General features: G+C 35.5%; 1 protein-coding gene across 5 annotated transcripts in view; it reads right to left on the bottom strand.

The window, feature by feature from the left end:
- ARHGEF9 (Cdc42 guanine nucleotide exchange factor 9) overlaps positions 1–13,718 on the bottom strand; it is a 298,553-nt gene that overhangs the window by 2,962 nt on the left and 281,873 nt on the right. For 4 of the 5 annotated variants that reach the window (XM_047764824.1, XM_047764825.1, XM_047764827.1 and 1 more), the window contains one exon: positions 68–309. In XM_047764824.1, coding sequence (XP_047620780.1) covers positions 128–309 — 182 coding nt within the window. In that variant the 3' untranslated portion in view covers positions 68–127. Of the gene's footprint in view, positions 1–67; positions 310–13,718 lie in introns of those variants that run through there. The other variant, XM_047764828.1, reaches the window with a different exon arrangement.

The raw sequence follows: 13,718 nt of genomic DNA on the forward strand, positions 1-13,718 counted from the left end.
CTCAAGAGTCTGTGTATGTATTTGTGCGTGTGTGTATAAATTTCAACAGTGCTTCTCCGAAAAAAGGTCCATCTATAAATATAATGTTATTTACTTTAATTTAAAATTATCTGCCTCCCTGTAGGTATTATTTTTTGAAAGGGGTTAACCTGCTGAAGTTTTGCCAGAATGGTGACTGGCTGCGCTTGGGTTCGGTGAACTCAAAGACCTGCGACTGAGCGATGCCATCAGGGACCAGGTACTGCCCCTGGTTTAATGGGTCCTGCGGTGGTGGGTAGGAAGGAGGAACGGAGCGGCCAGAGTTGACACCTAGAGTAGATGGGAGACCAAATGGGAATGGTATAAGTTAAGTAGCAGTGGGCTTCTCAAATCACCCAGTACTTACAATTTTTAAATAAATTTTACTGAAGTGTAATTGACTTACCAAGTTGTGTTAGTTTCAGGTGTACAGCAAAGTAAATCAGTTATACACATACTATATCCATTCCTTTCCAGATTCTTTTCCCATATAGGTTATTATACAGTATTAAGTAGATTTCCCTGTACTATACAGTGGGTACTCGTTACTTACATATTTTATATATAGTCATGTATATATGGCAATCCTATTCAGAACAGAACAGGCAGAGGCACACAGCATTCAGAATGCAAGGATGCTCTCTCTGCTGCTCCAAAATACCTTCCTCATCTGCTTGTCAGGGTCTGAAATTTCAACATAATAGCTTCTTTGGTTGCCTTTGTTGGATTACTCAATCCCATTACCATGAAAACAGTATCATATTAAGCCATTATATATCATATCAACCACTGGCCCTTCAGTGGGAGGGAACCACTTCATTTTTTTTTCTTGTTTTATTATTTAATTTTTTTCTGCTGTACAGCATGGGGACCAAGTTCCTCTTACATGTATACATTTTCCCCCCACCCCTTGTTCTGTTGCAATATAAGTATCAAGACATAGTTCTTAATGCTACTCAGCAGGATCTCCTTGTAAATCCATTCCAAGTTGTATCCAATAATCCCAAACTCCTGATCCCTCCCACTTCCTCCCTCTCCCCCAAAGCATCCACAAGTCTATTGTCCAAGCCCATGATTTTCTTTTCTGTGGAAAGGTTCATTTGTGCTGTATATTAGATTCCAGTTATGTGATATCATATGGTATTTGTCTTTGTCTTTCTGTTTTCTAAAAGCCAGTATTTTGGTTTTGTTTTGCTCTTATTGTTCTCTAGCTTTACTGAGATGTAACTGACATAGATTATTGCATAAGTTTAAGGTGTGCAATGTGATGATTCAATACATGTATATATTGTGAAATGATTACCACAATAAGGTTGGTTAGCAAAAATGACTCCCTGAGTTTGTTTCTGTTTTGCGAATAAGTTCTTTTGAATCATTTTTAGATTCCACATATTAGTGATCTCATATGGTATCTGTCTTTACCTGACTTAAGATTTTGAAACCAAACTTATGGTTTCCAAAGGTGAAATATTGGGGGAGGTATAAATTGGGAGGTTGCAATTAATATATACATATACTTATCTATGCTATATATAGCGTAGATAAGTAAAAAAGACCTAATATATAGCACAGGGAGGTCTACTCAATGTTCTGTAATAATATATATACAGGAAAAAAGAATGGATACATGTGTATGTATAACATTCACTTTGCTGTAAACCTGAAGCTAATACAACATTGTATATCAACTATACTTTAATAAAATTAAAAAAAAGCACTCTCACCAACTCTTAAATATATAATATTGTTAATTATATTCATCATACTGTATGTTATATCTCCAGAACTTCTTCATCTTATAACTATAAGTTTGTTCCCTTGACCAATGTCTCCCCACTTTCTCCAATCCCAGCCCTGGCAACCACCAATCTATTTTCTGTTTTCTATAATTTGCCTTTTTTTCCTGATTGCACATATAAGTGAAGTCATATAGTATGGCAGGATTTCCTTCTTTTTATGGCTGATTAATATTCCACAGTGTGTGTTATCTCTCTCTGTGTGTGTCTTTATTAGGTATATGGTTTACAAATAGTTTATCCTATTCTTCAGGTAGCCTTTTCATTTTGTTGATTGTCTCTTGCTGTGCAGAAACTTTTTAAATTTGATATAGTCCCACTTGCTTATAATTTCCTTAATAAATGTCAAATGTATTTCAATGTACAGATCTTGAACCATATTGGTTAGACCCATTCCTAAGTATTTTACTCTTATGTGCTATTGCAAAGGGGATCGTTTCCTTAAGTTCTCTTTTGGATATTTGTTGTTAGTGAAACAACTGATTTTGTACATTGATTTTTGTATCCCGAACATTACTGAATGTCTTTGTTATTCTAATATTATAATTTCTTGGAAGAATCTTTAGAATTTTCTATGTATGATATCATGCCATTTGCAAATGGACAATTTGACTTCTTCCTTTCTGATTTTAGTCAATTTTTTCTTCCCTGATTGCTCTGGACAGGATTTCCAAAGCTATGTTGAATAGGAGTGGTAAGGAGTGGCATCCTCGTCTTAGCTTAGAGGAAAAGCTTTCAACCTTTCATCAGTGAACATGATGTTATTAGAGGTGAGCTTGTCATGATAGTCATTGACTATGTTGAGGTACAGTACTTGTACATGATTTATTGAAAGATTTTATCATGAAAGGATGTTGAATTTTGTAAAATGCTTTCCCTGTCTCTATTGAGATGATCATGTGATTTCTAAAACATTTTTAATTTATTTTATTGAAGTATAGTTGATTTACAATGTGTTAGTTTCTGGTGTACAGAAAAGTGATTCATATATATATATATATATATATATATATATATATATATACACACACACACGCACGTGTGTGTATCTGTATATATATATATTATTTTTTCACATTCTTTTCCATTATGGTTTACCACAGGATATTGAATATAGTTCCCAGTGCTATACAGAAGTAACTTGTTTTTTATCCATTCTATATAACATAGTTTGCATTTGCTAATCACAAACTCCCAGATTATCCCTACCCAAACACTCTCCCTCTTGGAAACCACAACACTGTTCTCTAAATCTGTGAATAGGTTTCTGTTTTATAGATAAGTTCATTCACATCATATTTTAGATTCCACATATATATGGTATCATATGGTTTTTTCTTTCTCTTTCCAACTTACTTGGCTTTGTATGATAATCTCTATGTCTATACATGTAGCTACAAACGACATTATTCCGTTCTTTTTTTATGACTAATATTCCATTGTGTGTGTGTGTATACATACCATATCGTCTTTATTCATTCACCTGTCAATGGACATTTAGATTGTTTCCATGTCTTGGCTATTGTAAATAGTGCTGCTATGAACCATAAAGGCGCATGTATCTTATGTATCTTTTCAAATTAGTTTTGTATGGAGTGGGATTGCTGGATCATGTGGTGACACTATTTTTAGTTTTCTGAGGAGCTTCCATACTGTCTTTCTCTTTGGCTGAACTCAATAGCACGTGCAATTTTGGTGGCCAGGGTTTGAACTTGTACCACTGCAGTGACCCCAGCCACTGCAGAGACAATACTGGATTTTTAACCCACTGCACCACAAGGGAACTCCTTCATATTGTTTTTCATAGTGGCTGTACCAATTTACCTTCTCATTAACAGTGTAGGAGGGTTCTCTTTTCTACACAGCCTCTCCAGCACTTATTATTTGTAGACTTTTTAATGATACCCATTCTGAGTGGTGTGAGGTGGTGCCTTACTGTAGTTTTGATTTCCATTTCTCTAATAATTAGCAATGTGGAGCATCTTTTCATGTGCATACTGGCCGTCCATAGGTCTTCTCTGTCTATTTGCCTTCTGCCCATTTTTCAATGGGGCATTTTTGTTGTTGAGTTGTATAAGTTGTTTGTGTATTTTGGAGATTAAGCCCTTTTAAGTTGCATCATTTGCAACTATTTTCTCCCATTCTGCAGGTTTTTTCATTTTGTTTATGGTTTCCTTTGCTGTGCAAAAGCTTATAAGTTTGATTAGGTCCCATTTGTTTAGTTTTGCTCTTACTCCTCTTGCCTTGTAAGACTGATCTAAGAAAACATTGGTACAATTTATGTCAGAGAATGTTTTGCTAATGTTCTCTTCTAGGAGTTGTGTGGTGTCATGTCTTATACTTAAATCTTAAGCCATTTTGAGTTTATTTTTGTGTATGGTGTTAGAGTGTGTTCTAATTTCATTGATTTACGTGCAGCTGCCCAATTTTCCCAACACTACTTGGTAAGGAAACTGTCTTTTCTCCATTGTATATTCTTGCCAACTTTGTTGAAGATTAATTGGCCATAGGTGTGCGGGTTTATTTCTGGGCTCTTTATTCTGTTCCACTGCTCCATATGACTGTTTTTGTGTCAATACCATGCTGGTTTAATGTAGCTTTGTAGTATTGTCTGAAGTCTGGGAGGGTCATGCCTTTTGCTCTTTCCTTTATCTTCAGTATTGCTTTGGCAATTTGTGGTCTTTTATGTTATATATAAATTTTAGAATTATTTGTTTTAGTTCTATGAGAAAAGTTATGGGTAATTTGACAGGGATCCCACTAAATCTATACATAGATTTACATAGCATGGCCATTTAAACAATATTAATTCTTCAAATCCAGGAGCATGGAATATCTTCCCATTTCATTAAGTCATCATCAATTTCCCCTATTAATGTTTTATAGTTCTCAGTGTATAAGTGTTTCATTTCGTTGGTCAGCTTTATTCCTAAGTATTTTATTTTTGATGTGACTTTATTTTTTAATTTTTTAAAATATAGCTGAAATACAATGTTTCTTCAATTTCTGAATAGCAAAGTGACCCAATTACACACAGTTCCCTATCCTGTATAGTAGGGCCCTATTGTCTATCCACTTCAAATATAACAGTTTGTATCTTAAAATCCCAAACTGCCTGTTCATCCCACTCCCTCTCCTCTCCTTCCTTGGCCATGATCTGTTTCTGTTTTGTATATGGGATCATTTGTGTCATATTTTAGATTCCACAAATAGGTGATATTATATGGTATTTGTCTTTTTCTTTCTGGCTTACTTCACTTAGTATGAGAATCTCTAGTTCCATCCATGTTGCTGCAAATGGCATTAATTTGTCTTTTTTAAGGCTGAGTAGTATTTCACTGAATATATGTACCAAATCTTAATCAGTTCATCTGTCAATGGACATTTAGGTTGTTTCCATGTATTGGCTATTATGAATAGCACTGCGAAGAACATAGGGATTGATTGGATCATATCGTAGTTCTATATTTAGTTTCTGAGGTACCTCCATACTATTTCCCATAGTGTTTGTATCAATTTACATTCCCTCCAACAGTGGATAAGGGTACCCTTTTCTCCACACCCTTTCCATTTGTTATTTATTGGCTTGTTAATGATAGCCATTTTCACTGGTGTGAGGTGTTACCTTATTGTAGTTTTGATTTGCATTTCTCTAATAATACTGATGTTGAACATTTTTTCATGTGCCTGTTGGCCATCTGTACATCTACTTTGCAGAACTATTAATGCAATTTTAAAAGGGATTGATTTTTTTAATTTTCTCCTTCTAATATTTCATTTTTAGTGTAAAGTTAGGAAACAGATTTATTCATATTATTATTGTATCCTGCTAGTTTGCTGAATTTTTATTAGTTCTGGTAGTTTTTGTGTTGAGTCTTTAGGTTTTCTATATATAGTACCATGTCATTTACATATAATGACAATTTTACCTCTTCCTTTCCAATTTGGATACAGTTTACTTCTTTTTCTTGGCTTAATTTTATGGCTAGGACTTCCTTGATGAGAATGGGCATCCTTGTCTTGTTCCAGATTTTAGTAAGATAGCTTTCAGCTTTTTATCATTGAGTATTATATTGGCTGTGAATTTGTCATAAATAGCTTTTATTATGTTGATATACGTTCCCTCTATATCTACTTTGTTAAGAGTTCTATCATGAAAGGATGTTGAATTTTATCAAATGCTTATTTTGCATGTATTGAAATGATCGTGTGGCTTTTGTCTATTGTTGATGTGGTGTTTCATATTGATTCATTTGTATTTGTTGAACTATCCTTGTGACCCTGGGATAAATCCAACTTGGTTGTGGTATATGATTATTTTTTAATTTGTTGTTGGTTTTGGTGTGCTACTATTTTTTCGAGTATTTTTGCATCTATATTGATCAAAGATACTGTCCTTTACTTTTCTTTTTTGGTAGTGTCTTTGTCTGGTTTTGTTATCAGGAATGGTTTTCCAAATGACTTTGGAAGAATGACTTTTCTGTTCTCTTCGATCTTTTGAAAGAATTTGAGAAAGATCAGTATGAGTTCTTTGTATGTTTGGTAGAATTTCCCAGTGAAACCATTTGGTTCTGGACTTCTGTTTGCAGTGAGTTGTTTATTATTGTTACTATTGTTGTTATTATTATAGATTCTATCTCACTTCTAGTGATTAGTATGTTTAAATTGTCTATTTCCTCATTTTCAGAAGATTTTCCATTTCCTCTAGGTTGTCCGATTTGTTGGAATAGTTTTTCACAGTACTCCACTATGGTTTTTGGCACTTCTGCAGTATTGGCTATTTCTCCTGTTTCATTTTTATTTGGATCCTCTCTCTTTTCTTTTATGAGAGCCTGGCCAGAGGATTGTCAATTTTGTTTACCTTTTCAAAGAACCAGCTCTTAGATTTATTGATTTTTTTTCTATTCTTTTTAAAATCTCTTTTTATTTCCTCTCTTACAATTATTGTTTCTTTCCTTCTGTGGATGTTAGACTTTGTTTACTCTTCTTTTTCTAATTCTTTTAGGTAGTAGGTTAGGTGGCTTGATATTTTTTTCTTCCTTCCTTCCTTCCTTCCTTCCTTTTCTTTCTTTCTCTTTCTTTCTTCTTCCTTCCTTCCTTCTTTTTCTTTCTTTCTTTCTTTCTTTCTTTCTTTCTTTCTTTCTTTCTTTCTTTCTTTCTTTCTTTCTTTCTTTCTTCTCTCTCTCTCTCTCTCTCTCTCTCTCTCTCTCTCTCTTTCTTTCTTTCTTTCTTTCTTTCTCTTTTTTCGAGGAAGGCCTGTATCACTAGGAACTTCCCTCTAAGAACTGTTTTGCTGTGCCACATAAATTTTATATGGTTGTGTTTTCATTGTCCTTTGTCTCAATGTATTTTTAAATTTCCTCTTTGTTTCTATTATTGACCCATTTTTTAATAGAATGTTGTTATTTTCCATGTAATCATTTTTTTTCCTTGTTTCTTTTTCTGTGGTTGATTCTTAGGGGTTTTTTGCCATTATGGTCAGAAAAGATGCTTGAAATAATTCCTATACCCTTACATTTGTTGAGGCTTGTTTTGTGATCTCATATGTGGATGCAAAAACAGAATACACATCCTAGAGAATGTTTCATGTGCATTTTAAAAGAATGTGCATTCTTTTATTTTTTGGGAGCATAATGTCTTAAAAATATCAGTTAAGTCTAACTGTTCTTTTGTATTGTTTAAGATCACTGTTACCTTAAAGACTTTCTGTCTAGAAGATCTGTTCATTGATATGAGTGGGGTGTTAAATTCTCCTATAATTATTATATTCCTGCCAATTTCTCCCTTTATGTATGTTAGTTTTTATGTATTTGGGTGTTCCTATATTGGGTGCATATATATTAACTAGTGTAATATCCTTTTCTTGTAATGATCCTTTTATTATTATATAGCGTTATTCTTTATCTTTCTTTATGAACTTTGTCTTAAAGTCTAATTTGTCTGACATGAGTATTGCTACACTAGCTTTCTGGTCATTGCTATTTACATATCTTTTTCAGTCCCCTCACTTTTAACCTATTTGTGTCCTTTGCCCTAAAGTCAATCTCATGTGGGCAGCATATTGTAGGCTCCTGTCTTTCATCCATTCTGCTATTCTGTGTATTTTGATTGGAGTATTTAGTCATTTGGCATTTAAATCAATTATTGATAAATATGTATTAATATTTTAAACCTTAATCTCCAGTAAGATTTTGTATTTCTTTTGTGTTGCTTTCTTTTTCTTTTTGTTTTTCCTACTGTGGTTTGATGGTTTTCTCCAGTATTATGCTTGTGTTTTCTTCTTGATTTCATGCATCTATTGTATGTTCTTGATTTGTGGTTACCCTCTTTTTCAAATATACTAATCCCTTTCTACATCTACTAGTAGTCTAAACACTCAAACACACTTTTTTTTAAAAAAAAGTATTTTCTTACTCTCCTCCCCCATATTTTATGATTTTGGTGTTTTCTTTTATATCTTCATGTGTATCCTTTTGCTATTCATTGATTGTCATCACTTTCACAAAAATTAAAAATATTTTTAATGTGTGTACTGGCTTAAGTGATTTACTTTCTAATTGCAGTCTTCTCTTTCCTAAAGAGTCTTGCTTCATTTGTGCATAGAGAAGATATATAATATTTCTTTGGGGATAGATTGTATTCCTTTAATTTTTGCTTGTCTGGGAAATTATTTATCTCTGCTTTGACTCTAAATGATTATCTTGCTGGGTATAGTATCTTAGGTTGCATATTTTTCCTTTCAGGACTTTGAATATATCTTGCCACTCCCTTCTGGCCTGCAATATTTCTGTAGAGAAATCAAATAATGGCCTAATGGGTGTTCCCCTGTAATTAACTGTTTCTCTCTTGCTGCTGTTAGAATCCTTACTCTTTATCTTTTGCCATTTTAAATATAATATGTCTTAGTGTAGATCTGCTTGGGTTCATCTTATTTCACACCATCTGTGCTTCCTATACCTGGATATTTGTTACCTTCTTCAGGCCTGGGAAATTTTTAGCCATAATTTCTTCAAGTATATCCTTTATCCCCTTTTCTAGTCTCCTTTCGGGATTCCTAGTATGCATAGCTTAACACAATTTATATTATCCCTTAGGTCTCATATTGCTTCCATTTTTTATTTGTCTTTCTTTCTGTGGTTTTGATTGTATGATTTCCATTATTCTATCTTCCTGATCGCTTATTCATTCTTCTCTATTATTCTATGCAGATTTATGTACTGCCTTTTGCTCAGCTTTCATCTAGGCAAATGAGTTTTCTAATTGTTCTTGTTTCCTCTTTATTGTTTCTATTTCCTTTTAACAGTGATCTGGATCTTTATTGATAGCCTTAAGTCCTTCAGTATTTTCAGTATCTCCTTTTTGAACTTGGTGAAGTTAGACTGAAGAGGTCTGTTTCTTTGTTTTTTCAGGGGTATTCTTCTCATTTTTTAATTGGGAATGGTTCCTCTGCTTCTTCATTTTACTTGTATTTCTCTGACTCTGTTAGTTTAGGAGAAATAGCTATCTACAGGTTCTGCTCCCTAGGTGTTGGAGTAGAAGCCCTTGGATCTGTTTCTGAGTTAAAGTGTGATGTAGGCAGGATTGGAGTGCTCCAACTGGGAGAGGAGCCAGAGTATTCCTCCATGGGAAATGTCCACACAGGAATGTGCTCTGTGGTGTCAGCTGTTACCCACTGTCTGGGCTCATAAAGGACACTGATTTTGGCCCACCTCAACCACGGGAATTCAGGCATCCAATCTTGGTGTCCCTCAGGTGCTGTGTTCACAAAGCCACCAGCACAGATCCATAGGCACAACTCCACTGAAATCAGGTATCAGAACCACAGTAGTTGTGTACCTGAACTGCTGTGGGAGCTATGGAAGCATCCCAGACCTCAGCCTTGCCCATGTGCACCTGCCCTAAAGCTGGCTACTAATGCCAGACCTTATATGGTCCACTCATAAATCCCATAGGCACTGAGTTTACAAATCCAGCAGTGATGGCATAAATCCATGGATCACACAGCTGTAGGGAGAGGGCTCAGATTTCAGCCCTGCTTCCTAAATTGCACAACTCCTAGGGATCAGCTGTGATTTCAGCCCTGTCTCCATGTGTGGGCAGCCCACTGGTACTTACTTGCCCCCAGAGTTTGAAGAGGCAGTGATATACTGAAAGCATACTGGGAAGAAGGCTTCTGTCTCAGGCCCTGCTCCTCCTTTTGCTCATGCATTAACAGTGGGGCTTACAGTGGTGGCACCACACATGCTGTAAGCATGCCAAGAGTGAGGCTATCACAAGCCCCACCCTTCCATTCACACGCCTCTTAACAATGGTGCTTCACTTCTACAGTGAGCCTGAGCTTCCTTCATGTATATCCCCAGTTCCAGCCAGTACCACATACTTCAGCTCTTTAGGCTATCTCTGTGCAGCCAACCACATTCCTCTCCTTGAGTCCACTCAAGCCTAAGTTTCAGCACACAGGCCCTACCCACAACAGAAGACAGAGGTTTTGGGCTGCAGAATACAGGGCATTGGCATGGACTGTCTATGCAGGTCTGATATGCCTGCTACAAAGTGGCTGCTGTGCTCTCGTCAGAACCTTTGACGCTCCCTTTCTCTCCTGGATTATTTCCCTGCCAGGATTTGAAGGGGGTGAAGGGGGTTCTGAGGGTGTGGAGACCTTTCATCTTTCACAGTTCCCTTCAAGGGGCACAGGTCCCATCGCAATTCCTTTTTTTCTTTTATCTTACTGGGTTACATGGAGATCGTTCTTACAATTTTGAGTGTCTGAGATCTTCCAGTTTTCAATAGGTATCCTGTGAGAAATGTTCCACATGTACAAGTATATTTGATGTATTTTGGGAAGGAAGGGAGCTCCATGTCCTTCTATTGTGCCATCTTGACAGATGATCATGTAATTTTTTTAATCTTTCTTTCTGTTAATGTGGTATATCACAGATTTGCATATGTTGACCATCCTTCCATCCTAGAGATGGATCCCACTTGATGATGGTGTATGAACCTTTTAATGTGTTGTTGAATTTGGTTTGCAAATATTTTGTTGAGAACTGTTGCATCTATATTCATCAAGAATATTGGCCTTGGAGTTCCCATCATGGTGCAGTGGAAATGAATCTGACTAGGAACCATGAGGTTGTGGGTTCCATCCCTGGCCTTGCTCAGTGGGTTAATGATCCAGCATTGCCATGAGCTGTGCTGTAGGTTGCAGACACAGCTCAGATCCTGCAGGGCTGTGGCTGTGGTGCAGGCTGGCAGCCATAGCTCTGATTTGACCCCTAGCCTGAGAACCTCCATATGCCATGGGTACAGCCCTAAAAAGAAAAAAAAAAGATATTGGCCTGTAGTAGTATCTTTATCCAGCTTTAGTATCAAGATAATGCTGGCTTTGTAAAATTAATTTGAGAGTATTCCTTTCACTTCAACTTTTTGGAAGAGTTTGAGAAGGACTGGTGTTAATTCCTTTTTTAAATGTTTCATAGAATTCCCCAGTGAAACCATATGTTCCTGGCCTTTTTTTTTGGTGGGGGGAGAAGTTTGGCTGCTGATTCAATCTTCTTGCTCTTTATTTGTCTGCTAAGATTTTGCATTTTCCCCCAATTTGAGACATAACTGACATATTACCTTGCATAGTATTAAGGTGTACAACATAATGAATATGTACTGCAAAAAGATAAGCACATTAAGGTTACTTAACATCCATCACCTCACCTCACAGTCAACACATTTTTTTTTCTTTTGATGAGAACTTTTAAGATCTACTTTCTTAGAAATTTTCAAATATAGAGTATAGTTTGTTAACTTTACTCTTCACACTGTACATTACTTCCCCAGAAATCATTTCTTTTACAATGGAAAGTTCATACCTTTTGACCACTTTTACCCATTTTACTGGCACCTCACATCTAAAAAAAAATCAATTTCTTCTCTATTTCTATGAGTTTAGTTTTATTAGATTCCCCATTAAGTGAGATCATACAATATTTGTGTTTCTTAGTCTGAATTATTTCACTTACCGTAATGCCTTCCAGGTTAGTACATGATGTGGCAAAATACAAGATTTCCTTCTTTTTTATGCCTGAATATTTCCCTCTCTGTGTTTATATATTTATTTTATCCATTCATCTGTTAAAGAACACTTAGGTTGTTTCTATGTCTTGGCTACTATTAATAATACTGTAATAAACATGAAGTGCAGATATCTCTTCAAGATAGTTATTTCATTCCTTTAGATATATACCCAGAACTCGAATTGTTGAATTATACGGTAGTTGTATTTTTATTTTTTTGAGAAATCTCCCTACTGATTTCCATAGTAGCTGTACCAACTTACATCTCCACCAACAATATACAAACCTTCCCTTTTCTCTCATCCTTGCCAGCACTTGTCTTTTGATAACAGCCATTCTGACAAGTGTGAGGTAATATCTCACCGTGGTTTTGATTTGCATTTCCTAATAATTAGTGATGCTAAAGAATTTTTCATGTATCTGCTGGCTACTGGAATATTTTCTTTGGAAAAATGTCTATTTATGTCTTTTGTTCATTTTTAATTGGATTATCTGTGTAATTTTTCTATTGAGTGGCATGCATCCCTTATGTATTCTGGATATTAACATTTTTTTCTTTCTGTCTTTTTAGGGCTGCACTTGCGGCATAAGGAGGTTCCCAGGCTAGGGTTTGAATCAGAGCTGTAGCTGCTGGCATACCCCACAGCTCATGGCAATGCCAGATCTCCAACCCACTGAGCAAGGTCAGGGATGGAACCCACGTCCTTATGGATGTTATTTGGGTTTGTTAACTGCTGAGCCACAACAGGTACCCCTTGAATATTAACTTCTTATCAGATGTGTGGTTTGCAAATATTTTCTCCCAATAAACAACCAATATTATTATTTTTAGTTTTATATATATAAATTTATGTTATTTGCAAACAGAGACAATTTTACTTATTCTTTTCATTTACTCCTTTTTCTTGCCTAATTGCTCTGGCTATGGCTTTTGGCACTATATAGAATAGGAGTTGTGAGAGTGGGCACCATTGTGCCATTTTTGATCTTAGAATACCTTTCAACCTTCCACCATTGAGTATAACGCTGGCTGTGGTCTTGTCTTATGTGGCTTTTATTCTATTGAGATATATTCCTTCTATAACTAATTTATGGAGTGTTTTATCATTGAAAGAATGTTGCATTTTTTATTCAAATACTTTTTAAGCATTTATTGATACGATCATATGATTTTATCTTTCTTTCTATAGATAACTTGCATATGTTGAAACATGCCTGCATCTCAGGGATGGATCACACTTGATGATGGTGTATAATCCTTTTACTATGCTGTTAAATTTTGTTTGCTAGTATTTTTTTGAGAAAATATGCCTCTACATCGATCAGGGATATTGGCCTGTAGCTTTGTTTTCTTGTAGTGTTTTGTTCTGGCATTAGTATCAGAGTAATGCTAGCCACATAAAATGAGTTCAGGAGTGTTCCATCTTCAATTTTTTGGAAGAATTTGAAATGGACTGGCATTGATTTTATGTAAATATTTGGTAAAATTCACCAGTGAAACCATCTGTTCTTGGGTTTTGCTTTGTTGGAAGTATTTTGATTGTTGATTAAATCTTCTTACTCATTATTCATATGATTATGAATTCATATGAGTATGTTCATATCTTCTATTTCTTCATGAATCAGTCCTGGTACATTGTATGTTTCTTGGAATTTATCCATTTCTTCTAGGTTATCCAATTTGTTAGTGTATAATTTTTTGTTTATTGTTTTTTGGGGCCAAATCCATGGCATATGGAGGTTCCCAGGCTACGGGTTGAATCAGAGCTACAGCTGCTGGCCTACACCACAGCTCACTGCAACGCCAGATCCTCAAACCACTGAGTGAGGCCAGGAA

This window comes from Phacochoerus africanus, chromosome X (assembly GCF_016906955.1).
Source record: "Phacochoerus africanus isolate WHEZ1 chromosome X, ROS_Pafr_v1, whole genome shotgun sequence".
Classification (NCBI taxonomy): Eukaryota; Metazoa; Chordata; class Mammalia; order Artiodactyla; family Suidae; genus Phacochoerus; species Phacochoerus africanus.